This window comes from Podarcis erhardii, assembly GCF_964252035.2.
Source record: "Podarcis erhardii genome assembly, chromosome: 8".
Lineage (NCBI taxonomy): Eukaryota > Metazoa > Chordata > Lepidosauria > Squamata > Lacertidae > Podarcis > Podarcis erhardii.
In genome coordinates this window covers 1,611,549-1,638,513 of record NC_138499.1, presented here as the reverse complement: position 1 = coordinate 1,638,513, position 26,965 = coordinate 1,611,549, and the positions used below count along the sequence as shown (strand labels likewise).

Genomic DNA, 26,965 nt, shown 5'->3' with positions numbered 1-26,965 from the left:
AACATAATAGGGGGAAAAGAGAGGGAGGAAAAAAACAACAAAAAAACCCCTGATTTTAAAATACAGGTTAAAATGATGCAATTTAATAATCTTGAGGGCTGCAGTTCTGCCTAGCCATCAGGGCCTGATTTCGGTTTGAGGAGGTCCTAAGCTGCTGAAGGCAATGGGGCCCTTTCTATGTCCAGCTGTCCTTTGCCAGCAACAAACTGTTGCTGTTTTTTTTGTGTTGAATAAATGCTATATGGTAATTGATGGACCTCATAGGTATCTCAAGCCATTTGCATGTAACAAAATACTCGTATTTTATCAGAGCAACTGTTGAACTGAAATACAATACATCCAGGTTGTTTTTTCCTTTAAATTTTTTTGGGGGGCCCTAAGCTATAGCTTGTTTAGCTTATACCAGGGGTCAGCAAACTTTTTCAGCAGGGGGGCGGTCCTCTGTCCCTCAGACCTTGTGGGGGGCCGGACTATATTTTTTGGGAGAAATGAATGAATTTCTATGCCCCACAAATAACCCAGAGATGCATTTTAAATAAAAGGACACATTCTACTCATGTAAAAACACGCCGATTCCCGGACGTCTGCGGGTCGGATTTAGAAGGCGACTGAGCCTGATCCATAGCTGTCAACATTTTCCTTTCTTTAAGGGAAATTCCCTGATTCCAAATGGGATTCCTCGCAAGAAATTATCTCTTTCAGCTTCTGCCTTCTGGAAGAAGGTACAGGGTTACAAAGACCAGGACTAGCCGCCTGAGAAACAGTTTTTACGCAAATGCAATTCTGGTTCTAAACGCAGCATAAAGAGTCTCTTTAGTATATTGTATTTTAAAATGGGGTTTCAGAGTTTTTAGCGGGTTTTGGATGTTTTATGTAGATTTCCAATTTCATTGTTCTGTATGGGACAATGACAATAAAGATATCGTATATCGTCAGAAAAGGGAAAAGTTGATAGCTATGGCCTGATCCGGCCCCTGGGCCTTAGTTTGCCTACCCATGGTCTTTAGAGTTAGGAGAACTGGGGGGGGGGTTCATTGAGTGGGGAAGCTTAGGGTCTGGATGGGTGAAGGATAATAAAGGTACTCCTTGCCACTGACCCAAGAAGCCTGTTATCTCCCCAGGCATCTGTCAGCTGAGCAGGCTCATTCCTCCTACTGTATGTAGTGTAAATATCTTCCCCACATCATCCATGGGTCAGAGATCAGTCAAGCCAGATGGGGATTATCGCCAGCAGGGTGCAAATTGCTTTGGTGGAGGGGAGAGGAATGTTGCATTGAACTCGCCTCCCTGCTGGTGCCCTCTCTCTCTCCAAGCCCTCTCAATTCTCTCCCAAGGCATTTGCCCAGGAGATCCACAGGGGCATAGAATCGAGTGATCTGGGTCAGGCTGCACACTTACAGGAGAGTAAGTCCCACTCAACTTAGTGCAGACATCACAAGAGCAAAATCCAAACATCGGAAGGAAAGAAACTTTATCAGTACAGTGGTCCCTTGGTTCTCAAACGAGGGACCCTGCTGAAAATGTTTGCTGACTCTTGCTGAAAACTATAAGCAAGAGCCAGGATCAATTTTACAGAGGGACCTTCCACAAAGCTTTGCCAAGAGGCAGTCCTTGACTCCCAATAGCAATGGCCAAGCCCGACCCCTTGGGTCAAGGGCCTCTGAGAATGCACAGAGTGCCTCTCAAACGTATCTATTTATTGCATTTGAGCCCACCTTTCCGCTAAGGTCCTCAAGGTGGCCACGTGGATCTCTCCCTCCTCGTGTCATCTGCACAACAGCCCTGTGAGGTAGGCTCAGCTAAGAAGGAGCAACTGGCCTTTGAGGCCACATCCAGTCAGCTTCACGGCCAAGGGAAGGGTACTCGAACCCTGGTCACTGGTGGAGGAACACGAACCTGGTGGGGTGCCATTGCGGCCGCCCCCAGCTCCACCACTGATCCTGGTCTCCCACTTCCTAGTCCAGCGCTCTAACCATTGCACCACCACTGCCTTTCCAATTTCTAAACTTCACCCTGCACCTTGTATGCTGCCCTGTTTTTCAGCCACAATAGATTCTGGTCCTATATTGCACGAATGAACCCCTTGCTCCACCAAGGATGGCTGTCGCTCCTCCAAACTAGTATTTCCCCGGAATTATACCCATGGCTGTAATTCAGAGGCATAACGCCCACTCTCATCGCCTTCAAAGGACTCTCAGTCAGTAGCATCGACATCTAGTGGCAGGGAGTTCCATAGATTAAACCTGCACTGAGTGGGAAAAGTATATACACCCCTTCGTCCAAAATCTGCTGCAGGAAGAACCACAAATTGTAGGCTTCTGGGAGAGGGAAAAATTCTTCTCAAGAGTAGACCCACTCAAATTAATGGAGCTAAATCACTCAGGGTCATTCATTTCAATGGGTCTAGCCTGAGGACGACTAATAATAGATAGAACACTTTTTTTTCTGCCCCAAGTTCTCCATATAATCAAAATTAGAATTATCATGAATGAATAAAAACTACCCAGGCTAATTATACTATGGTCTTTTAAACTGGGGGAGGCGGGTATTGATCTTGTTTGTTACCAGGTTTTGTATTTTTCTGTTTTTATATTGTAAACCACCCTGTGATCCTTGGATGCTGATGTATAAATTAATAATAAATATAACAACAACAACAACAACAACATTTTCTTATTAAAATCTGAATTATTTTACTCCCTCTTTAGTTTCCTCCACCCTGAATTGCACAAAAACCAAACATCTCCCCCCCCTAAAAATACTCTACTATCAAGGTTTTTTTTGGTGAGGATGGCTTCCCCCATTGCAGAGGTGTTGGAAGGGGGGCGGGAAGAGGAGATTCCTAGGTAACCCAGAGGGCTTTTTTATCTTGCTAAAGCAGCTTAGCACAGCTGGGGGGAGAAACAGGTACCTGGAAGTAAATATTCCCTTCAATTTCAGAGATAATAAAGGCTTGGAGCAAGGCATTTTGCTAACTGGTTTGGGAAGGAGCAGTCCTTAGGCAGATAAGAGCCCTGGTCTTTGAAATCCTAGCCCTAGCCTGACCCCAGGATGATCTGGAATATTTATTTTATTTCCTAAAATGTATACACCGCTTGATTGTAAAAAAACCGAAACCCTCAAAGCACCAGTAAGGAAATTAGACAAGAATTTTAGACTTCTGGAAAGTTAAAATAGATGAAAAACAGGATTAAATCTCTCATTGCAGAGGGTTGGACTAGATAATTATAAAGTCCCTTCCAACTATTCAATTCTAAATATCTAACTCGGCTGATCTGAACAAAAATGTTGGAGCTCCAAAGTGTACAGGTGCCACCACACTAAAAGATTGAATTTCTGCAAATGTGGGGAGGGTGTTATTTCGGATCGAAGTGGTTGAATGGGTGCGTATGGGCTAAGACAATCTCTGATGGGTAAATAGGGAGCAATCCTGATTACTTGGACCAGAATGAAGCCCTGGAAGAGGGGCAGGCACTCCCATAAAAACATACAATGTACCAAAAAAAGCTGCCTTAATTTTACTGTCCTGCAAGAGACCCAGGAAATAATAATAATAATAATAATAATAATAATAATAATAATAATAATAAATTTTATTTATATCCCGCCCTCCCCAGCCAAAGCCGGGCTCAGGGCAGCTAACAACAATAAAATAGTGCAACATTCTAAAAACATTCATTATAAAAATTAATTAAAATCAAATTGATGGCTGATGGTTGCAAGGCAAGGGAGCCCATTCTCTGCACAAGCCTAGGGATGTCAGAATTTCAAATAAATCCCGCCATCCTGAATGATCATAGTGTAAACTAAGTCCCCATGATTTTGAAAGAGCTGCAGCCTTTGAGGGAGGAATTAAACTCCAGTTGAATTGTGAGGCTCCACCCCAGAAGAATACAAGGATCAGGCCCAGCTTTTCCAGCATCACAGAAATCGGGACAAGTATCCCTGCAAGTTAAATTCAGGAAAGCTCCAAACCTAAAAAAGGTCAAGACAAAATCCTAAGGTTTTCTGGGCTCGAACACATTGCACAAGGCAAAGGATATTAATCCTAGGGCCGCTGAATTCGTAATGGAAGCGAATGCCATTAAGTCCTGAGCAGTAAAAATTTCCCATTTGACCACAATACATTATCGATCTATTCCAGAATCCTGTTCTCACAGCAGCCAGCCTGATGCCCATCGTGGGAAAACAACAAACAAGATCTGAGCACAAGAGCCTTCTCTCTCCTTTCCTGAAACTTCCAGTAACTGCCTCCAGTTGTGGTGGCAAAGCCCAGCCATTCTGGTTAGTAGCCCATGAATTTATCCAGTCCTCTTTAAAATCCATACAGGTTGGTGGCCATCTCTGCTTCCCGCAGTTTAACTCTGCGCTGCCTGAAAAATGAGGACTTCCTTTAACCTGTTCTGAATCTCCCAGTATTCAGCTTCCTGGGATGCTGCTACAGTTATAAGAGGAGGAGAACGATTTTTCTCTAGGCTCTTCTCCCATGTCGTGTGCAATTTTACAAACTTCTATTGTGTCGCCTCAAAGGAAGAACCAATTCTAGGCACCTCCCTACACATCTGAAGGCAGCTTTTACAGTCGGATGTATCATGTAAATTCTGCTGGAAGCTGCCCAGAGTGGCTGGGGCAATCCAGTCAGATGAGCTGGGTACAAGCAATTAATAAATAAATAAATAATAATAATAATAATAATAGCTTTTGCTCTAAAGAGTCTCCTTTTTTCATAGGAGAGTTGCTCCATCTGCTCCATCATTTTGGTGGTCCTTTTCTGCACTTTCCCCAACTCCACAATATCCTTCTGTAGGGACGCCCCACCCCCACCCCCACCCCTCTGATCATCTTACCTGGGACAATTTGAGCTTCCGGCTTGGAGAGGTCTGGATGGCCAGTGCAATCATTGCCAAATAGGTGTAGGGGGGCTTGGGGTGACGGTGGTAGTTTTTCTTCTTCCTCTTCGCCTTTCTGCCCCCCTCCTTGGCCGGACCCTCGCCCTGCCTGCCACCAGGCTCCTCGGCAGACCCCAGAGCTTCCTTGCCCAGGGTGGGGTCCTGATCCAGGGTGCCATTGTCAGGATTTGGGTGTGGACTGGAGGTGGCAGACATTGCTGCTGCTGCTGCTGCCTCCGCCTGGGAGAGCCTGAAGGGCTGGTCAACTGACCAGCAGGATAAACAGCTTGTTGCCCTAAAGGAGGAGGAAGATTTGGAACCCATTCATGTCTTTATCATGCTGATGATGGAATCTCAGCCTGGAGATGGAGATCCTGCAGGGGAGAAGGGTGTGAGGGGAGGGGCACAGAGGCCAGTTGGCAAACCATTAACATCTGGCTGCTAATCTCTGAGCCAGAGTTGCAGAGCCTGGGTGAGCCCCATGAGATACCTACTGCAGGCATGGGGAGATGGAGGATTTGCACCTCCATCTAGGGCGCCTAATGGTGCTGCCCTTCGCAAGGGCTTGCCTGAGCGGCACGCAAAACATCTGGAGCAGAACCAGGTCCCCGGGCTGAACAGGAACCCACAAATTGGAGTTTTAATTCGTGGCGAGCAACCTATCCAAAGGTCATCAAAGTGGGAAGGGTAGCTAATGCTGCAGAAGACAGAATTGGGATTCAAGGTGACCTTAGAGGATTGGAGAACTTTGCCCAAACTAACAAAAATGAGTTTTCAGAGGGACAAATGTCAAGTTCTTCACTTAACAAATATAAGATTGGGGACATCAGCCTTACTAGCAGAACATGTGAAAAGGACCATGGGGTCTTAGTACAGTGGTACCTCGGGTTAAGTACTTAATTCGTTCTGGAGGTCTGTTCTTAACCTGAAACTGTTCTTAACCTGAAGCACCACTTTAGCTAATGGGGCCTCCTGCTGCTGCCGTGCTGCCAGAGCACGATTTCTGTTCTCATCCTGAAGCACAGTTCTTAATGTGAAGCACTATTTCTGGGTTAGTGGAGTCTGTAACCTGAAGCGTCTGTAACCCGAGGCACCACTGTAGTACACAAGCTGAACTTGAGTTGACAGTGTGATGCGGCAGCAACCCCCCCCCACAACCCCCCCCACTGATGCTATTCTGAATCAACAGAAATCTAGTGTCCAGATCAAGTAAATTCATAGTACAGTGGTACCTCGGGTTACAGACGCTTCAGGTTACAGACTCCGCTAACCCAGAAATAGTACCTTGGTTTAAGAACTTTGCTTCATGAGAACAGAAATCGTGCAGCGGGAGGCCCCATTATCTAAAGTGGTACCTCAGGTTAAGAATGGTTTCAGGTTAAGAACGGACCTCCAGAACGAATTAAGTTCTTAACCCGAGGTACCACTGTACCACTGTATTCTGCCTTGGTCAGATCACACCTGGAAGACTTGTGTCCAGTTCTGGGCATAACAATTTAAGAGGGATATTGACAAGCTGAAATGTATGCAGAGGAGGGAAACCAAGATGATCCGGGGTTTGGAAACTAAGCCTTGCGAGGAGCGCTTGAAGGAGCTGAATATGTTTAGCCTGGAAAAGAGGAGACGAAGAGGAGATATGGGATCCATCTTCAAATATCTCAAGGGCTGTCACATGGAAGATGGAGTCAGCTTGCTTTCTCCTGCTCTGGAAGGTAGGACTCGAACCCATGGCTTCAAGTCAGAAGAAAGGAGATTCCAACTGAACATGAGGATGCAGTCCTGGAAGGAAGCCCCACTGAGTTCAAAGAGACTTACTTCCGAGTAGACCCATTGCATCTGTGGAAAGCTTTTGTGTGCATTATACTGATGCCTCTTGTGCTTGACTGATGTTTTATGATGATTGTCCAGCAGGAAGACACAAGATCTACCCACCCGGGAAGAATGGCAGATGAAAGTGATGGACTATATGGAACTGGCGGAAATGACTGGCAGAATCCGAGACCAGGGAGAAGAGTCAGTGGAAGAAGACTGGAAAAAATTTAAAGTTTATCTACAGAAACATTGCAAAATTAAGGAATGTTAGAAGGATGTTGGAATGAAGTAATGTGGTTTTAGCAGAAATGATATAAAGGATTGGATAAAAATTGATTTTTTAATTGGTGAAAGATGAGAATGTAAAATTACAGTATATTAAGATAAATTATTAGGATAAAAACAAAGCTGGAAAGGATTTGCTGAAATATCTAATTGAACTAGAATACAAAAAAGGGAGGTGTGAGGAGGTCAAAGAAATAAGCAAAGGAAAGAAAGTTATGTAAAAGTTTGAGCTGTTTTTCTTTTTCTAACTGTTTGTATTTTTTCTGTATTTTTTTTTTGTTTCTAATTTTCTTTTTGTAATCTTTAAAACTTGAATAAATATTATTTTTTTAAAAAATATGATGAGTGTCCAGCAATCCTGAGTGCAGGAATCCAGATGTTGTGGAACTGCTGCTCCCATTTTCATCCCTGACCATCATCGGCCATCGTGGTTGCCTGGAGGTAACACAGAGAGCCAGGGAGCTGTAGCAGTTAAGAGTGCCGAACTATGTCACAGGAGACCTGGGTTCGAATTCCCCCTCCACCCTGAAGCTCACTGGGTGATCCACTCACTGCCTCTCAGCTGAACACCTCACAAGGTTGTTGTGGGGATTAAAGAGGAGGGGGAGAATTAGATCAGCCACCTTGAGCGGCTTAGAGGGAAAGGTGGGATATAAAAGGGTGAAAGATTCCTGCCTTGCAGGGGGTTGGACTAGATGACCCTCGTGGCCCCTTCCAACTCTGCAATTCTGTGATTCTATGAAATATTAAATATGAGTTAGATCCGCCAGAAGCTCGGCTCTGCTCTGGCCGGTCCTGGAAGGTCCCATATGCTCAGAGATTTTGCGCCTGTTCACTGGGGGAGATAGGAAGCCCAGAGCTTGTCCTTTAGATGTCCCTTTTATGAAGAGGCATGTAGTAAGACCATTGGTCCCCTACTGGTAAGGCTCACTGACCTCCCAGAAAAGCAAAAATTCCACCTTCTCCTGTTAGGCAAAGCTCAGAAGATGACCCGGATGGTCACCAGATTACAGATCTGTAGGCACAGACCATTCCCTGACTCAAACAAGTTCGTGAAGAAAATCCCAAACTTAGTTCCATGGGTGACTGAGTCATCTCTCTGCGGTAGCTTATCTTAAAGTTTTAAGTGTCTATACGCTTATCACATTTATAAATTATAATTTTTTTAAAAAAATAATATTTATTCAAGTTTTAAAGGTTACAAAAGGAAAAAAGAAAAAACACCAAATTAAGCAAGAAAAAACAAGACAATACATCACAATAAGTAAAAACAAACAAACACAAAAAACAGAAAAATACAAACAATTAAAAAACAAATCAAGCCTTCCCATAACTTATCTTTTATTTGCTTGTTTCCTTGACCTCCTCTCCCTTTTTTGTATTCTAGTTCAGTTAGATATTTCAGCAAATCCTTTCCATCTTTGTTTTTATCCTAATAATTTATCTTAATATACTGTAATTTTACATTCTCTTCTTTCACCAATTAACAATCCATTTTTACTTAGTCCTTTATAACATTTCTGCTAAAACCACATAACTTCATTCCAGCATCCTTCTAACATTCCTTAATTTTACAATGTTTCTGTAAGTAAACGTTAAATTTCTTCCAATCTTTAAATTTAAACTTTAAATTTCTTCCAATTTTAAATTTATTGTTGTACATTGTTTTAACTGTTTGTTTTCTTTCTGGGATTGTACCCCCAAGTGTGTTTTATAAGCTGGTCTCCGACCGTAATAAATTATCTATTTATCTGAGTTAGATCTGTATGGCCATTCCTGTTATGGGGAGCAAAGCAAGCACTGATTTCTTTTCCTGGAGGGAGAAAGAAACAGACTAGTCTGCTCCCCCCTCCCAATTTAAATTTTGCGTCTGGAGGTGCAAGAGACTGGAGATTTTGGCTCAAGCACCCCAGAAGGGGTCCTCCTTTCAGGGAGTTATCAGTCTCTTGCTTTCTTTCCTTAGGGAAAGAGTCCTTTTGATTCCTCATCTCAATCCACATGCAGAGAGCTTCAAACACTTGTCTGGCCCCAGAGGGGATCCCATCCTCTGCTTGAGTAGCTGCACTGAATGCCCCTCAGAAGCCCCAGGGAGCAGGGAATGGCACAGCGATGGGCAGACAGGAGCCTGTCTGTCCATCCGTCTGTCTGTCTGTCTGTCTGTCTGTCTGTCTCTCTCTCTCTCTCTCTCTCTCTCTCTCTCTCTCTCTCTGCCTGTCACCCAGACACTCTCCAACTCCACCCAGCCTGCCCAATCCAATCCTCAGGTGGATCTGGCACTTCAGTATACCTGAAGGAGCGTCTCCACCTCCATCATTCTGCCTGGACACTGAGGTCCAGCGCTGAGGGCCTTCTGGTGGTTCCCTTGCTGCGAGAAGCCAAGTTACAGGGAACCAGGCAGAGGGCCTTCTCAGTAGTGGCTCCCTCCCTGTGGAACGCCCTCCCACCAGATGTCAAAGAGAACAACAACTACCAGACTTTTAGAAGACATCTGAAGGCAGCCCTGTTTAGGGAAGCTTTTAATGTTTGAGGCATTGCTATATTTTAATATTTTGTTGGAAGCCACCCAGAGTGGCTGGGGAAACCCAGCCAGATGGGCGGGCTATAAATAATAAATTATTATTATTAATTATTAATTATTATTATTATTATTATTGGCATGGAAGCAGAGGAAGGAGGCCAGATGTCAGAATCATAGAACTTGAGAGTTTGCAGGGACCCCAAGGCTGCAGGATCTGATCTCTTTCCGCAGGGCCTGTAAGACAGAGTTGTTCCACCTGGCCTTCGGCTTGGAATCAACTCGATCCCCTTCCCCTCTTTCCTTTTTCCTTTCCCCTTCTGTGATGGAACTCCTATTTGGGGACTTCCCTGGCTTTTTTCTGGCCCACGTAGGACCAGTCTGGATAGTTGGCCTTGGTGAAGACTTGACGTTTTCATCCCCAAAAAACTTTTTGATTTGAGTTTCTACTGAAATGAGGCTGCATTTTAATGTTGTATTTTAATCTTGTTTTTAAGTTGTAACGGTAACGGTAAAGGTAAAGGTAAAGGGACCCATGACCATTAGGTCCAGTCGTGGCCGACTCTGGGGTTGCAGCGCTCATCTCGCTTTATTGGCCAAGGGAGCTGGCGTACAGCTTCCGGGTCATGTGGCCAGCATGACTAAGCCGCTTATGGTGAACCAGAGCAGCGCACAGAAATGCTGTTTACCTTCCCGCCGGAGCGGTACCTATTTATCTACTTGCACTTTGACATGCTTTGGAACTGCTAGGTTGGCAGGAGCTGGGATGGAGCAATGGGAGCTCACTCCATTGCAGGCATTCGAACCGCCAACCTTCTGATCGGCAAGCCCTAGGCTCTGTGGTTTAACCCACAGTGCCACCCACATCCCTATTTAAGTTGTATTTTAATCAACTGTTTTTATACTTGGTGTTAGCTGCCCTGAGCCCGGCCTTGGCTGGGGAGGGCGGGGTATAAATAAAATTATTATTATTATTATTATTATTATTATTATTATTATTATTATTCAGTCCAACCTCCTACAATGCAGGAATCTCAAGTAAATCATCCATGATAGGTGGCCCTCCAACCTCTGCTTAAAAACCTCCAAGGAAGGAGACCTCTGTTCCACTGTCGAAAAGCTCTTACTGTCAGACAGTTCTTCCTAGCGTTTAGCCAGAATCTCCCTTCTAGTAACTTGCCTCCTCTTTTCCAGGCTAAACATACCCAGACCCCTGGGCATTTTGGCCACCCTCCTCTGTTAGACTTCTTCACCAGCTGAGTGTATGTAGCGACTAGGGCGTTAAAATAAAAGGCTGCCCACAATATCTTTGATTATTATATATTTAAAAATAGAAATAAGCAGACAGCAGCAACTCACCACTCCACACCAGCGATATACAAAACACACGGTCAACTTAAATACAGTTTTCAGATACTCATTTACCCTACCACGTTACTGCATTTGGTGCAGCAGTTAAACTCCCCCTCTAATTATTTAAATTGTCAAGAGGCCACAGGTGTTTTGAATTGTCAAGAGCTCACAGGTGTGTTGCCATTCAGATCAGGACTACAAACAAACACTTCTGAGTAGCACCATTGACCACCTCCAGAATAAGAAAACCCAACATCCTCTGCACACATTCCAGCTTGTCAACATCCTCCTTAAATTGTGGTACCCAGAATTGGACACAGTATTCCAAGTGAGAGCAGTACTATTGCTTCTCTTGATCTGGACACTAGATTTCTCTCGAGGCAGCCCAAAATAGCATTAGCTTTTTTTGCTGCTGCATCACACTGTTGGCTTGTGGTCTACTGTTGTTGAGTCGTTTAGTCATGTCCGCCTCTTCGTGACCCCCTGGACCAGAGCACACCAGGCCCTTCTGTCTTCCTCTGCCTCCTGCAGTTTGGTCAAACTCATTCTGGTGGCTTCGAGAACACTGTCCCACCATCTCATCCTCTGTTGTCCCCTTCTCCTTGCGCCCTCCATCTTTCCCAACATCAGGGTCTTTTCCAGGGAGTCTTCTCTTCTCATGAGGTGGCCAAAGTATTGCAGCCTCAGCTTCAGGATCTGTCCTTCCAGTGAGCACTCAGGGCTGATTTCCTTCAGAATGGAGAGGTTGGATCTTCTTGCAGTCCATGGGACTCTCAAGAGTCTCCTCCAGCACCAGAATTCAAAAGCATCCATTCTTCGGCAATCAGCCTTCTTTATGGTCCAGCTCTCACTTCCATACATCACTACTGGGAAAACCAGAGCTTGAACTATACGGACCTTTGTTGGCAAGGTGATGTCTCTGCTTTTTAAGATGCTGTCTAGGTCATTGCTTTCCTCCCAAGATGTGGTCTACGAAGACACTCTAGATGCTTTCCACATGTCCTGCTGGCAAGCCAGGTGTCCCCCACCCTATATTTGTCCATCTGTCATGGGTGAAGCATCTTCTTGGCGCTCTCAATTTCATCTTCTTTCCCTCCCCTTCCCTCACCTGTTGTTCTCTGTCGGGCCTCTGGTCCAGGAGCAGGACCAGGAAGAAGACCTTATACTTATACACCTTGCTCAGTATTGTGCAGCCTTGACTGGCAGGGGCTTGCCAGGGTTTGGGGCAGCCCGACCTGGATATGTCATGGCCGGCTGGGTTGAGGGGAGTTGTAGTAGTCCAGGCTGGCACCATTCCTTCTGCCTACCCAGAACTTTTTGCACTGGGTGCAACACAATCACAAACCCTTCCAGATCTGTTGTTGTTATTGACACCTGTCTGTCTCGAGAGGCAATGGAGTGTGCCTCCAGGGATGAAGCGAAAATGCTGTGTCAGTAGCACCAAGTGATCTCCTCGGGGTGCAAGCCTGGGTAGGGTGCTTGGAGGTCCTGGGGTGCTCAGATGGCAAGACCCCTCTTTTGACCTTGGTGATGTGGCCCAAACGAAAGCAGAACGAGACGTTTGGCACCAGCTGGGCTGCCGGAAGGAGGCAGACAAGGCACCACATAACTGTCTTAGGGACTCCACTCCAGTTTTGTGTAGGGTTCACTCCTTAGCCTTTTGTTTTCCCCAATATATTCCCCACATAGGGAGCTTAGGGTGGGATAGGAGTGTCTCCACCTCCGTCGTCCAGCCCGGACACTGAGGTCCATCTCCCGAGGGCCTTCTGGCGGTTCCCTCCCTGCGAGAAGCCAAGTTACAGGGAAGCAGGCAGAGGGCCTTCTCGGTGGTGGCTCCCACCCTGTGGAACGCCCTCCAACCAGGTGTCAAAGCGATAAACAACTACCTGACATTCAGAAGACATCTGAAGGCAGCCCTGTTCAGGGAAGTTTTTAAGATGTGACATTTTAGTGTATTTTTCATCTTTGTTGGAAGCCGCCCAGAGTGGCTGGGGAAACCCAGCCAGATGGGTGGGGTACAAATAAATAATAATAATAATAATAATAATGATGATGATGATTATCCCATTAAGGCTTTGTTCTATTTTAGGTTTTTCTAATAAGCTTTTTGATTTTTACGGTACAGTGGTACCTCGGGTTAAGTACTTAATTTGTTCCAGAGGTCTGTTCTTAACCTGAAACTGTTCTTAACCTGAAGCACCACTTTAGCTAATGGGGCCTCCCACTGCTGCTGCGCCGCCGGAGCACGATTTCTGTTCTCATCCTGAAGCAAAGTTCTTAACCCGAGGTACTATTTCTGGGTTAGCGGAGTCTGTAACCTGAAGCGTCTGTAACCCGAGGTACCGCTGTATTTCATTTGTTTTCTGCAATTTCTCAATTCCGTGACTGTCTTTTTTCTATTGGTTTCCTGGGGTGTGGCCTCTGTCGCCTGCAGACAGCCTCTGGGAGCCGCAGGTGAGAGTTGAGCACAGCGAGGGGCTCAACGACCCCAGAAGGAGCAAGGTGTGTCCCCCACGAGAGGTCCCAGCCCTCCCCTAACCCCCTCCCCACACATCTTCCTTCCTACCCTTCGTCAATCAAGCAAGGGACACATCATCTCTTCATCTACACAGCTGCATCACAGCTATGGTTTATTCATACTCACACACCAGCTTGAATTGCACCACACGACCTCCACAGCTTCCGTGGAACAGGCCAGTGGACCTGCTCTCACGCAGTGGCAAATATCCCGTGTTGCATGCAAGCAAGCATCCTTTTCGCACGGGGCTCAGGAGCCGCTGGGAAAACCTACCTACTGGCAGGGATACTGCTTCACCTTGCTGCCCCCTCCATTGCAGCTGTGCCCAGAGCAGGCCCAGAGCGCCACCTGCAACCCCTTGGCCCATCACTCCGTCTTCTCAGAGATCCCTTTGGCGTGGCAACTTTGGGCGCACAGTCTCCAGCTCCAGACCCACGGCAGAGAGCCCTGGGCTGGCGAAGAGGGAGAAGCAGGCTCCCTACGTTTAGCATGCCCTTCCCACGGCCAGCGCCAGGGTATGCCCGCTTCCAGTTCTGCCACCTGTTCCTGTCCTGCCTTTGCAGATGAACAGCCCCTGCTGGCGTCGGAGCCACCGCCTTTCGGAGCCTCGCCCACGCTGCGGTTCCCTCGTCCACGTCGCCGCAGGCTTTCCTCTCGTCCAGTCCCTGGGCTTCTCGAGCCGACGGATCTAGTAGTGCCCTCGCAGTCTGTCCATGAAACTGGGCTTGGCCGTTCGCTCCCTCGCCTGGTGGCGCTTTGGGGGCCCCTCTGGCACTGCCCGGGGCCTGGGCTCCTCACGCGGCGTCTGCTCCTCTTCCTTGGTATGGGGCCTCCTTGCCTTGGTGCCGCTGGCCTGGTGGTGGCCTCGCCTGGCGTTCCCACGCGCCTTGCCCGCCCTTGCCCGCTTCTCCAGCTCCCTCTGCCGGGCTGACAGATACGCCTTCTCCCTCTCCACGATCTTGGCCTCCCTCAGCGAACGGCGCTCAAAAGCCTCCACAATCCGGGGGATCCGGTTCTCCGCCTGCAGCTGCACGGCCACCTCCTCTGCGGAGGGGTCCGGCTTTTTCTTGCCGGTGACCAGCGTGGCTCGGGGCCTCTGCTGCTCGCAGAAGAGGCAGGAGCACGTGGCGGGAGAGGTGCTGGTGTCGTCGCAGGCGTGGAGCCGGGAAGTCTGCAGGAGGGGAAAGGCAGAAGAGCAGGAAGAGGAGGCTCAGCGGGTTTAGAGTATGGTTAAAGGTAAAGGGACCCCTGACCATTAAATCCAGTCGCGGACGACTCTGGGGTTGTGGAGCTCATCTCGCTTTATTGGCCGAGGGAGCCAGCGTACAGCTTCCAGGTCATGTGGCCAGCATGACTAAGCCACTTCTGGCAACCCAAAGCAGCAAACGGAAAAGCCGTTTACTTTCCCGCCAGAGTGGTACCTATTTATCTACTTGCACTTTGACGTGCTTTCGAATTGCTAGGTTGGCAGGAGCAGGGACCGAGCAACGGGAGTTCACCCCGTTGTGGGGATTCAAACCGGCGACATTCTGATCGGCAAGTCCTAGGCTCTGTGGTTTAATGTGGTTTAAAAAGGTATGGTTACCAGATTTTTTTCAATGGATCCGGAGACACATATTTTCCCCCCTTTTTAAGCTGAGTAGCAACAGGGAGTCAGTAGTGGGGATGGTGAGGCAAAAGACCCTGGGCCCAAGCACACATGCATATTGTATAAAGGTGCAAAGCCCTTCTTTTGCACCCTGTGAAACATAATTGCGCAGTTTTTTAAAAACTGGGCAACAACCGCCTGCCCGTGACTCCCCCGATCTCCTGCCCCGTTCCTCGTTTTGACTGATTTGGGGAGGCTTGGGAGCCACGGGCAGGTGGCATTAAAAGCTTCCCTTCAGGTGTCTTCTAAATGTCAGGTAGTTGTATTTCTCTTTGACATCTGACAGGAGGGCGTTCCACAGGGCAGGCGCCACCACTGAGAAGGCCCTCTGCCTGGTTCCCTGTAACCTCACTTCTCGCAGCAAGAGAACTGCCAGAAGGCCCTCAGAGCTGGACCTCAGCGTCCGGGGAGGACAATGGGGGTGGAGACGCTCCTTCAGATATACTGGACCAAGGCCGTTTAGGGCTTTCAAGGTCAGCACCCACACTTTGAATTGGGCTCGGAAACGTACTGGGAGCCAATGTAGGTCTTTCAGGACCGGTGTTATGTGGTCTCGACGGCCACTCCCAGTCACCAGTCTGGCTGCCGCGTTCTGGATTAGTTGTAGTTTCTGGGTCACCTTCAAAGGTAGCCCCACATAGAGTGCATGGCAGTAGTCCAAGCGGGAGATAACTAGAGCATGCACTACTCTGGTGAGACAGTACGCTGGCAGGGAGGGTCTCATCCTGCGTACCAGATGGAGCTGGTAGATGTTTAACTGTGGTCTTAATATTTTGCTAGAAGTTGCGCAGAGTGTCTGGGGCAGCCCAGTCAGATGGACGGCATATAAATAATAAAATTATTATTATTACAGTGGTGCCCTGCAAGACGAATGCCTCGCTAAACGAAAAACCCGCAAGACGAAAGGGTTTTCCGATTTCTTAGCGGCTTCGCAAGACGAATTTCCCTATGGACTTGCTTCGCAAGACGAAAGCCCATAGGGAAATCTCCGGGGACAGCGGGGAAGCGCAGCACCTGTCCTGAAGGCTTGCGGTGGGAGGTCCGGGAACAGAGGAGAAGGCGCGCAGCGATTCTCCTCTGTTCCCGGGGCTTGCGGTGGGAGGAGGGTTTTTCCTCCCCACCGCCAACATTCAGAAGGCTGTTCTGAAGGCTGGCGGTGGGAAGAAAAGCCCTTCTCCCACCTCCAGCCTTCAGAAGAGTTCCCCGCAGGGCTCCCCAAGCTGCAGATGTCTGCCCCGCGCGAGGGGCGCTCTGCTTCAGAGCGTCCCTCGCACCGGGCAGCAGGCTGCTATCCGCAGCCTAGGCAGCCCTGCAGGAACTCTTCTGAAGGCTGGCGGTGGGAGAAGGGCTTTTCTTCCCACCGCCAGCCTTCAGAAGGCTGTTCTGAAGGCTGGCGGTGGGGAGAAAAGTCCTTCTCCCCCCGCCAGCCTTCAGAAGAGGTCCGGGGACAGACTGTCCCCGGACCTGGTCTGAAGGCGGTCTCCCTAGGAACGCATTAATTGATTTTCAATGCATTCCTATGGGAAACCGTGCTTCGCAAGACGAAAAACTCGCAAGAAGAAAAAACTTGTGGAACGAATTAATTTCGTCTTGCGAGGCACCACTGTATTATTCCCCAGTGCTTCCCTCTGCCCCCTCACCTGATGAGTGGGATCCTCTTCCTGATGGCTCTTCATTCTGTGCCTGATCTCAGCTGTGGGATCCATACTTGGACAGCCTCCTGCCTCTCTCCAGGAATCCCTTTCCTTCTGATCCAGTGATCCATACATTGGTGGCCACCCCAGAGTGCCTGGGCTGCCCCGATGCCCAGCCCCATGCCCCTGTTGCCTTGGCTGGGCCGGAGGGTCTTCGGCCGGCGTCTCCTCCAGCCACTGCTGAACTTTCAAAAACCGGTCTGGCACCTGCCGCCGGCAAGGAGGCCCCGTCCTTTCCCTCTGGCGGGGGGCACTCAAACCCGCTCTCTCCTTCCCTTCCGGCAGACTCCAGCCGTTCTCCTGCAGAGTCTCCATGCCCGCTGACGTGTCCCTGTTAAACGCTTGACAGGCGGTGCAACTCTGGACATGGCTGATTCTGCAGCGAGGAAGGATCCGTGCCGAGCTGCTGACGGCCGTGGAGGGCCTGCTGCTCTCCTGCCGCCAATAGACGCGCTCCGACGCCTCGCCTTTGCCAGTCAGACAGTGCTGGAGGAGCCGTGGGCATGGCTGGCAGCCGTGGGCATGGCTGGCATCTCCTCTTCCTTGGGTTGCGCGGCTGTGATCCTGCCTCCTGCAGTTTCGCTCGGGGCCAGCGTGTTCCTTCCTGGGGTCCCTCCAGGGCCCGTTGGGGTCTACGGGGTCTTCCTGAGGGGTCCCCAGGTCCTCACAGGGGTCGGACAGGCGGGCTTTCACCTTCTGGGAGAAGAAAGTGTCCAGTTTCTCTGCAGCGTTGCGGTTGAACAGGGATGCCCTCTCTATACCCAGGCTGGGCGAAGATCGCACGTGCGGGCACAGCGGCGGCTGATGCCCCTCGGGATCCTTCGGGCGGTTCCGCACCGGATCCTTACAACCCCGGAGGTGGCTTTGGCAATCGGCGTGATCCGGCCTTCTGGGAGGGTTCGGCTTTCCGAGGCCGCATTCTCGAATGGATCTAGAGAGCTCTAAAGAGAAGTGAAACCGGGAAGACTCAGTGAAAAAGTGTCTCCGATTCATGGCCTCCTAGTACATCTTCTTTCCACAACTGGGAGTCCTCCAGATGTTTTAGACTACAATACCCATCAGCCTCAGCCTGCACAGCTTGGCCGGGGCTGGTGGGAGTTGTACAGTCATAGGTAAAGGTAAAGGGACCCCTGACCATTAGGTCCAGTGTGGCTGACTCTGGGGGTTGTGGCGCTCATCTCGCTTTACTGGCCAAGGGAGCTGGCGTACAGCTTCCGGGTCATGTGGCCAGCATGACTAAGCCGCTTCTGGCGAACCAGAGCAGCGCACGGAAACGCCGTTTACCTTCCCGCCGGAGTGGTACCTATTTATCTACTTGCACTTTGACGTGCTTTCGAACTGCTAGGTTGGCAGGAGCAGGGACAGAGCAAGGAGAGCTCACCCCATCATGGGGATTAGAACCGCCGACCTTCTGATCGGTAAGTCCTAGGCTCTGTGGTTTAATCCACAGCGCCACCCGCGTCCCTGTACAGTCATACCTCGGGATAAATATGCTTCAGGATAAGTATTTTCATGTTGCGCTCCGCGGCAACCTGGAAGTAACAGAGCGCGTTACTTCCGGGTTTCGCCACTCGCGCATGCGCAGACAGTCAAAATGATGTCATGCTCATGTGCGGAAGCGGCAAAACGCCACGTGCAGATGCGTCTTACATTCTATTCAGGATGCAAATGGGGCTCCGGAATGGATCCCGTTCGCATCCCAAGGTACCACTGTAGTCCCTCCCAAGCATCTGGAAGGCATCAGTATGGTAGAAAACTAAGTGACAGGAGGAGCCAGCAATAAATCACACTGTGCATGTTGGAGTAAACCCTTTCTTAGAAAGAACACGACCTGCACACACTTGGTGGCGTGTCAGGCCTGAGGAGCACAGCAGCTCATCCCAGGTCGGTCTTGCCCACAAACTTGACATGAGCCAACAGTGTGACGCGGCAGCTAAAAAAGCCAATGCAATTCTGGGCTGCATCTGTATAGCATCTAGATCAAGGGAAGTAATAGTCCCACTGTATTCTGCTCTGGCCAGACCTCACCTGGAGTACTGTGTCCACATAGTTCACAGGACACTGGACACTGACAAACTGGAACGTGTCCAGAGGAGGGCAACCAAAATGGTCAAAAGCCTGGAAACGATGCCTTATGAGGAACGGCTAAGGGAGCTGGGCATGTTTAGCCTGGAGAAGAGGAGGTTAAGGGGTGATATGATAGCCATGTTCAAATATATAAAAGGATGTCACCTAGAGGAGGGAGAAAGGTTGTTTTCTGCTGCTCCAGAGAAGCGGACACAGAGCAATGGCTCCAAACTACAAGAAAGAAGATTCCACCTAAACATTAGGAAGAACTTCCTGACAGTAAGAGCTGTTTGACAGTGGAATTTGCTGCCCAGGAGTGTGGTGGAGTCTCCTTCTTTGGAGGTCTTTAAGCAGAGGCTTGACAACCATATGTCAGGAGTGCTCTGATGGTGTTTCCTGCTTGGCAGGGGGTTGGACTTGATGGCCCTTGTGGTCTCTCCCAACTCTATGATTCTATGACCAGTTTCTGAGACCAAAGGTCCCTACCTCCATAGCTGTCAACTTTCCCCTTTTTTAAAGGGAAATTCCCTTATTCCGAATAGGATTCCTCACAAGAAAAGGGAAAAGTTGACAGCTCTGCCCTACCTCCCCAGGGCTTTTTCCAAGCAGTTGGAGACTGCGCCTGCATGGTTCCGCCCACTTCATGCCACTTCTGGTTCCGGGAGTCCAGGTTGGAGGGGAGATTGTTGCAGTAGGACACCCATGATTCTTCACCAGCCTGACTCATCTCTACCCCTTGACCTCCCTCCTCTCCTGCTTCAGCTTCTGTCTCTGAATCTTGACTGCTCTCTGCCACAAACTCTCCCTTCTCATCTCCATACACCTCCTCCTTCTAGTCTTCTCCCTCTTCTCTTTCTGTACCACCACCACTCCTTGGGTTCTGAGCCTTCTTCCCTTTGGAGTTCCCCAGCTGGTTCATCTCCTCGTTCCTCTGCACCTAACAAGTCCAAGACACACCGCTTAGAATGGATGTCATGAATCCATTCCTTGTCTGAATCTGCCCTTTGGGGATATAATTCAAAATAAATGCAGTAAAGCCCAGCAATTTGGGGCAGCAACAGCGTCTCCTTCCTAAAGTCCTTCCAGTTCATGTTTATGGCTACCTTCTTCCCTAGGTTTATAGTAGTAGTAATAATAATAATAATAATTTATTTATACCCCGCCCATCTGGCTGGGTTTCCGCAGCCACTCTGGGTGGCTTCCAACAAAGTATTAAAATACAGTAATGCATCAAAGATTAAAAGCTTCCCTAAACAGGGCTGCCTTCAGATATCTTCTAAAAGTCTGGTAGTTGTTGTTCTCTTTGACATCTGATGGGAGGGCGTTCCACAGGGCGGGTGCCACCACCGAGAAGGCCCTCTGCCTGGTTCCCTGTAACTTGGCTTCTTGCAGAGGGAACCGCCAGAAGGCCCTTGGAGCTGGATCTCAGTGTTTAGGAAAGGACTTGAAAATAAAACTGCCAATGTTGTAATGTAAGGCTACCAGACGTCCACGTTTCCAGGGGACAGTTCCCGGATTTACAAATCAGTCCCCATACAAAATTCACTGAAGTTGAAAAGTGTTCCCGGATTCATTGAAAAAAATCTGGTAACCTTATCGTAATGCTATTATACAAATCCATTGTGTAATTGACCATATTTGGAATACCGGGCATAGTTCTGGGCACCTCCACTCAAAGAGAGCTGGAAAAAGTTCAGAAAAGGGCCAAGAGGAAAGTGTTTGGGACTTAACAGTTTAGAGAAACTATCTCAAAGGAACAGAAAAGACTTTTTATGTATGTGGTAACAGTAGCCCAGAGATGGAACGAAGAACGAGTCCCTATCAGATAGGAATGGCAAATTAAGCTGTTAGACTATGCTGAAATGGCAAAACTGACTGGGAAACTCAAGATACCAAGAAGACAAGAAATTCAAGAAAGAATGGGAAAAGTTTATACAGTCATACCTCAAGTTACAGCCGCTTCAGGTTGTGTTTTTTCAGGCTGCAGACCCCCGAAACCCGAAAGTACCGGAACAGGTTATTTCCCGGTTTTTGGCGGTCTCACATGCGCAGATGCGCTAAATTGCGCTTTGTGCATGTGCAGAAGCGCTGAATCACAACCCGTGTGTGCACAGACACACAGACGCAGGTTGCGAACGCTGCGGGTTGCGAACGTGCATCCCGCATGGATCACATCCGCAACCTGAGCGTCCACTGTAATTTCTTTAGGAGACCACTGTAAGCAGAAGAAAACATTAGCAGGATTTTACAGTAATACCACTTGTAATGTAACAAATATCATGGATAATATATATGGATGGGTACAAAATAGAGACTATGAAATAATATGCAGTTGGAAATGTTGGCAATAGGACCCATGAAGTGGATGGGGGAAAGTTGCGAGATTCAGAGAAATCTCATTTTATTGATATGCATTTGGTATTGTAATTGATTTGCATTTGTAAAATCAAATGAAAATGATTTTTTTTAAAATAGAGAATATATATATATATATATATATATATATATATATATATATATATATATTTTTAATAGAGAAAATATGAGAAAGAAGCAACATGATAGAAGTTTAGAAGTCCCAGGCCCTAAGGAAGTCAGACTATCCTCCACCAGGGCCAGGGCCTTCTCAGTGATGGCTCCGACCTGGTGGAATGCTTTGTCCTGTGAGACCGGGGCCCTGCAGGATTTAACCTTCCGTTGGGCCTGTAAGACAGAGCTATTCCGCCTGGCCTTTAATTAGAATTCAGCCTGATCTTTTATTTCCCCCCCTCCCCTTTTTATGAAGATTACCCGCTCTGGGATCCCACAGCTAATTCTCCCCTGGTCTCCTTGCTGGCCCAAATAGGACTAATTTAGCCAGCTAGCCCTGGGGATCATCTAACATTTATTGGATGAATTTTTCCCCTAAATTGTTTTTATACCTGCGATACATTGACGATATTTTTATCATCTGGACACATGGTCAACAGACCCTGAACACCTTCCACCAGAAATTCAATGATTTTCACCCCACAATCAACCTAACAATGAATCAATCTATGCAAGAAATACATTTTTTGGACACTACTATAAAAATACAGGATGGGCACATAGACACCACCTTATACCGTAAACCAACTGACCGACAAACATATCTACATGCCTCTAGCTACCATCCCAAACATACCAAACAGTCCATTGTATATAGCCAGGCACTACGTTACAGCCGCATCTGTTCCAATTCTACTGACAGAGACTCTCACCTAAGAGATCTACAGCAAACCTTTTTAGAACTAAAATACCCAACAGATGAAGTTAGACAACAGATCAACAGAGCCAGACTGATACCCAGAGAGAACTTGCTGCAAGACAGACCCAAAAAAGAAAATAACAGAACACCTCTAGTCATCACATACAGCTCCCAAGTTAAAACAGTACAACGCATCATCAGAGATCTACAACCTCTCCTGGACAATGACAGTTCTCTTTCTCAAGCTCTGGGAGGAAGACCTTTCATTGCCTACAGACAGCCACCCAGTCTTAAACAACTCCTAACCCACAATAATACTACAACCAGACCTAACACAGACACTGGCACCAGAGCCTGTAATAAACCCAGATGCCAACTTTGCTGCCACATACACCCGGACAACACCATTACTGGCCCCAACAACATCACACATACCATTTCGGGACTATTTAATTGCTCATCGTCTAACATTGTGTATGCCATAAAATGCCAACAGTGTCCTTCAGCTCTCTATATTGGACAAACAGGCCAGACCTTACGCCAAAGAATAAACGGACATAAATCGGACATCAGGAATCACAAGACAGAGAAACCAGTAGGAGAACACTTCAATCTCCCAGGACATTCTATACAAGATCTCAAAGTAGCTGTTTTACTACAAAGGAATTTCAGAAATAGACTGGAAAGAGAAGCTGCTGAATTACAACTTATCACCAAACTTAAAACAATGGAAAAACCTGGCCTGAACAAAGACCTAGGATTCTTATCTCATTATACATGACAAAGCCATTTTTCACCTTTTCACCCCTTGCTTCCTCCTGTAAGACCTATTGCAGTCGTTAAGAGTCGTCAACAGGCTCATCACAGCTATCTGCCAATCACCCATTCCTACCACCCTTCTGAGTAATACCCCTCCCCACCTTCTCACTATATAGAAAGGTCTGGAAACTTCTGTTTCAGTGTATCTGAAGAAGTGTGCATGCACACGAAAGCTCATACCAAGAACTGACTTAGTTGGTCTTTAAGGTGCTACTGGAAGGAATTTTTTTGTTTTGTTTTTATTGTTATTCATGTTTTATACTGTATTTTATGCTGTTTTTGTTGCATCAATTAAGTGTTTTAAATTTGTTGTTAGCTGCCCTGAGCCCGGTTTTTGAACCGGGAAGGGCAGGGCATAAATATAAAATTATTACTATTATTCTTAGAAGTCTATTATTATTATTATTATTATTATTATTATTATTATTATTATTATTATTATTATTATTATTATTATTATATTTATACTCCACCCATCTGGCTGGGTATAAACTTGGGAATGGCATGGCATGGGGAAAGTGGGCAGAGAACAGTTTTTCTTCCTCTCTTAAGACCTTAGAACTTGTGGACTTCCCGTGGAGCTGAATGTTGGAAGATTCAAGACCGTTAACCTCTGGAACTCCCTTCCTCAGGAGGTATTGATGTCCACCAACCTAGATGGCTTTAAGAAGAGGATTGGACAAATTCCTGGAGGAGGAGAGGGCTATAGCCAGAGCGCCTCTGCTCTGCCTCCACAGTCGGAGGCAAAAGCACAGGAGGGGAGCGTTGCTCTTGTGTTCGAATCCTGCTTGTGTGCTTCTTGCAGGTATCTGCTTGGCCACTGTGAGAACGAGATGCCGGACTAGACGGGCCAAGCTCTTCTTGGGCTTACCAGAAATAATGGAGGCCGTCGAAATCTCACGATCTCCCCACGGCCTGCTGGCATTGTTGACGTAGTCCTGGTCAGTCTCCCAGTCGTCGTCCTCCTCCTCCTCCGTGCCGTGAGAAAACCGCCTGGTCTGCTCTGGCCGCCTGTGGTCCCCGCTGCTCCTGCAGGCGTTTGGAGACCGGACACCCCAGGGACACCCGGTCTGGGCCATGTGGGAGGACCAAGAAGTCCTGGCACTCGGCCACGAGTTCAAGGCTGGTTGCACCGAGAGCTGGGCGAACCGAGCACGGCCTCCGTCCCAGCCCAGGTTGGTAGAGTCTGCCCACTGTGATGTCAGTGCGCTGTCACGCGTGGTTCTTCTGCACAACACTCCGCCAGAGCTGCATTCTTTGGAGGGGGGTATGGCGCATATTGGAAGGAGCACCGGAGTCCTCGGTTTTGTCAGCTGTCTGGCTTTGCCAAAGGGTGTTGGGCAGGGCTTGAAATGGGAGCATGGTGGAGTTGGAAGAAGAACAGAAGGGCAGCCCAATCATCCAACATCTCATTCTGCCCCTGTTCCCTTTTCTGGCCACTTCTGGGTTGCGGCGATGTGTGTTTGCGAGGTTGCGCACATACTGAATGCAACCAAAACAGCATAGCGGTACCTCTGGTTGCGAATGGGATCCGTTCCAGAGTCCCGTTCGCAACATGAGCAGAACACAAAACACGTCTGCGTGTGCACGGGTCGCGATTCACCTCGTCTGCGCATGCACGTGAGGTAATTTTGCGCATTTGCACATGCGCGAGCGGCGAAACCCAGAAGTAACCCTTTCCGGTACTGTACTTCCGGGTCGCCGTGGGACGCAACCTGAAAACGTTCAACCTGAAGCAAACGCAACATGACACATGACTGTAGTTGCATGCAAACTTCCATTGTGCATCCTCTTCCATGTTGCACCTCTCCTAAGGACTCCTCTGTGTGGGAATGTTAAGGATAGTAGGAAACGATCTATTAAATCAGTCTTATCCTTCCTTCACTCATGCTAGGAAGTGATGCAGCAGAGCAGACTCCCCTCAATATAGCAGGAAGCTAGTTTGCAGATACGTTTGAACCTCTTTGTTGTTGTTTAGTCGTGTCCGACTCTTTGTGACCCCCTGGACCAGAGCACGCCAGGCCCTCCTGTCTTCCACTGCCTCCCGCAGTTTGGTCAAACTCATGCTGGTAGCTTCGAGAACACTGTCCCACCATCTCGTCCTCCGTCGTCCCCTTCTCCTTGGGCCCTCCATCTTTCCCAACATCAGGGTCTTTTCCAGGGAGTCTTCTCTTCTCATGAGGTGGCCAAAGTCTTGGAGCCTCAGCTTCAGGATCTGTCCTTCCAGGGAGCACTCAGGGCTGATTTCCTTAAGAATGGAGAGGTTGGATCTTCTTGCAGTCCATGGGACTCTCAAGAGTCTCCTCCAGCCCCAGAATTCAAAAGCATCAATTCTTCGGCGATCAGCCTTCTTTATGGTCCAGCTCTCACTTCCATACATCACTACTGAGAAAACTATAGCTTTTATTATACGGACCCCTTAGTTAAGATTATTCTGCCCTGACACTGAGGTCCAGCGCCGAGGGCCTTCAGGCGGTTCTCTCATTGCAAGAAGCAAAGCTACAGGGAACCAGGCAGAGGGCCTTCTCGGTGGTGGCGCCCGCCCTGTGGAACGCCCTCCCACCAGATGTCAAAGAGAAAAACAACTACCAGACTTTTAGAAGACATCTGAAGGCAGCCCTGTTTAGGGAAGCTTTTTTTTTTTTAATATTTTTTATTAAGGATTTTCTTGTTTTACAGAAGTGTAGTGCCTCGTATTTTTTTTTCCTTCTTCTTCTTCCATGTAACGTTTTTACAAATCCGTTTCATTTGTTGAGGCATTGGGGGAGAAGAAAACAGAAAGAAAAAAGAAAGGGGGGTGGGGAGAGGGAGGATGGATGGGGGTGGGGTCGGGTGGCGGTGTTTCTATTATGTTTAATGTATGTAGAGTTTGGTGTCAGCGTTGCTTGTGTTGTTCACTTGTGTTCCTTTGGTGGTGAGAGAGGTTGGGGTTGGCTTAGGGTGTGATTGTTTGCTTGTGGTTGGCTGTGGTGGTCTTTGTTTTTGTGTGTGAGTGAGGTGGGTGGGTGTTTTGGATCAGGTTAGCCATATTGATTTGTATGCTGTTGGTGGATTATTGTCATTGTCCTGTTGGGCTGTGTATGTGATAAAGGGGAGCCATACCGGGGTGAAGGCGTCTTCTTCTGTTTGTCCCCGTGTCAGTTTCAGTTTATTAGTTAATTTTTCTAGTAGGGCTGTTTCCCATACTATTTGGTACCATTGGTCCATGCTTACTCCTGACAGGTCTCTCCAGTGTCTGGTTATGATGTTTTTGGCTGCAGAGAGCAGGTGGGTTATGAGTTCTTTGTGGTGTAAATGGGCATTGTTGTCTTGGAAGATGTTTAGTAGGGCCAATTCTGGGGTGATGTCTATTACTTGCTTAGTTATTTTACATATTTCTTGTATGGCTGTTGTCCAGAATAGTTGAATTTTGGGACACTCCCACCACATGTGGAGGTATGTGCCTGTGGAGGTGCACCCTCTCCAGCATTTTGGTGAGGTTCCTGGGTGTATTAGCGCTAGTTTCCTTGGTGTTAGGTACCACCTGTAGGTCAGTTTCAGTGTGAGTTCTTTTCTTTTCGTTGATATGGATTTAAAGGGGGGTTTAGACCACATTCTGGTCCATTGAGTGGGGTTAATCTCATAGCCTATGTCATTCTCCCATTGTTTTTTGATTGTATCTAGGGGATTTGCAGGATTTTGGAGTAGTATTTTGTATATTGCGGATACCGTCCCTTTACCATTTCCCTTTGTTGTTAGGAGGAGGTTTTCGAAGGTTGTCAGGGGCCTAGTTGCTGCTGATTTTACTGTTGGGTTGTTTAAGAGGGCATGTAGTTGGTGTTGTGTTAACCAGGTCATTTGGGTGTCTTCTAGTTTGTCTTGTATTTCTTGTGTTGACAAGGGTTTGTTATTTTTATAAAAGTCTATTAGGTGATATAAGCCTTTGGTTCGCCAGGTTTTTGTCTGGAGGTTTTGTGCTGCATGGTAGAATAATGGGTGGTACGCCAGGGGGATTAGTGGGGATGGGGTTGGGGATAGTTTGCCTATTTGTGTTTTCCATGCTTTGAGCATGGTCTGTGTGTATTTAGGGAAGCTTTTAATGTTTGATGCATTACTGTATTTTAATATTTTGTTGGAAACCGCCCAGAGTGGCTGGG

At 47.8% G+C, this 26,965-nt stretch overlaps 1 protein-coding gene and 1 long non-coding RNA gene across 2 annotated transcripts in view; both read right to left on the bottom strand.

Moving 5' to 3' along the window:
• The window catches only part of LOC309349166, a 259,434-nt gene that overhangs the window by 152,148 nt on the left and 80,321 nt on the right, over window positions 1–26,965 (bottom strand). The window lies entirely within an intron of this gene.
• LOC309348706 (uncharacterized protein) lies at window positions 13,452–24,008 on the bottom strand. Its single transcript, XM_081874352.1, has 3 exons — window positions 23,701–24,008; window positions 16,661–17,655; window positions 13,452–14,543 (listed from the first exon to the last, which is right to left on the bottom strand). The coding sequence occupies exons 1-3, from the start codon at window positions 23,906–23,908 to the stop codon at window positions 14,061–14,063; spliced, it is 1,686 nt and encodes a 561-aa protein (XP_081730478.1). The 5' UTR covers window positions 23,909–24,008; the 3' UTR covers window positions 13,452–14,060.

What these genes read in the sequence shown, in the direction of transcription:
- LOC309348706 (XM_081874352.1), bottom strand. Translation starts at nt 23,908, where the DNA reads ATGGCCCAGACCGGGTGTCCCTGGGGTGTCCGGTCTCCAAACGCCTGC. An exon ending in GACGGCCTCCATTATTTCTG is followed by an intron (nt 17,656 to 23,700) that starts GTAAGCCCAAGA and finishes ACTTCTCTTTAG; the next exon opens with AGCTCTCTAGATCCATTCGA. An exon ending in AAGAGGATCCCACTCATCAG is followed by an intron (nt 14,544 to 16,660) that starts GTGAGGGGGCAG and finishes CCCCTCCTGCAG; the next exon opens with ACTTCCCGGCTCCACGCCTG.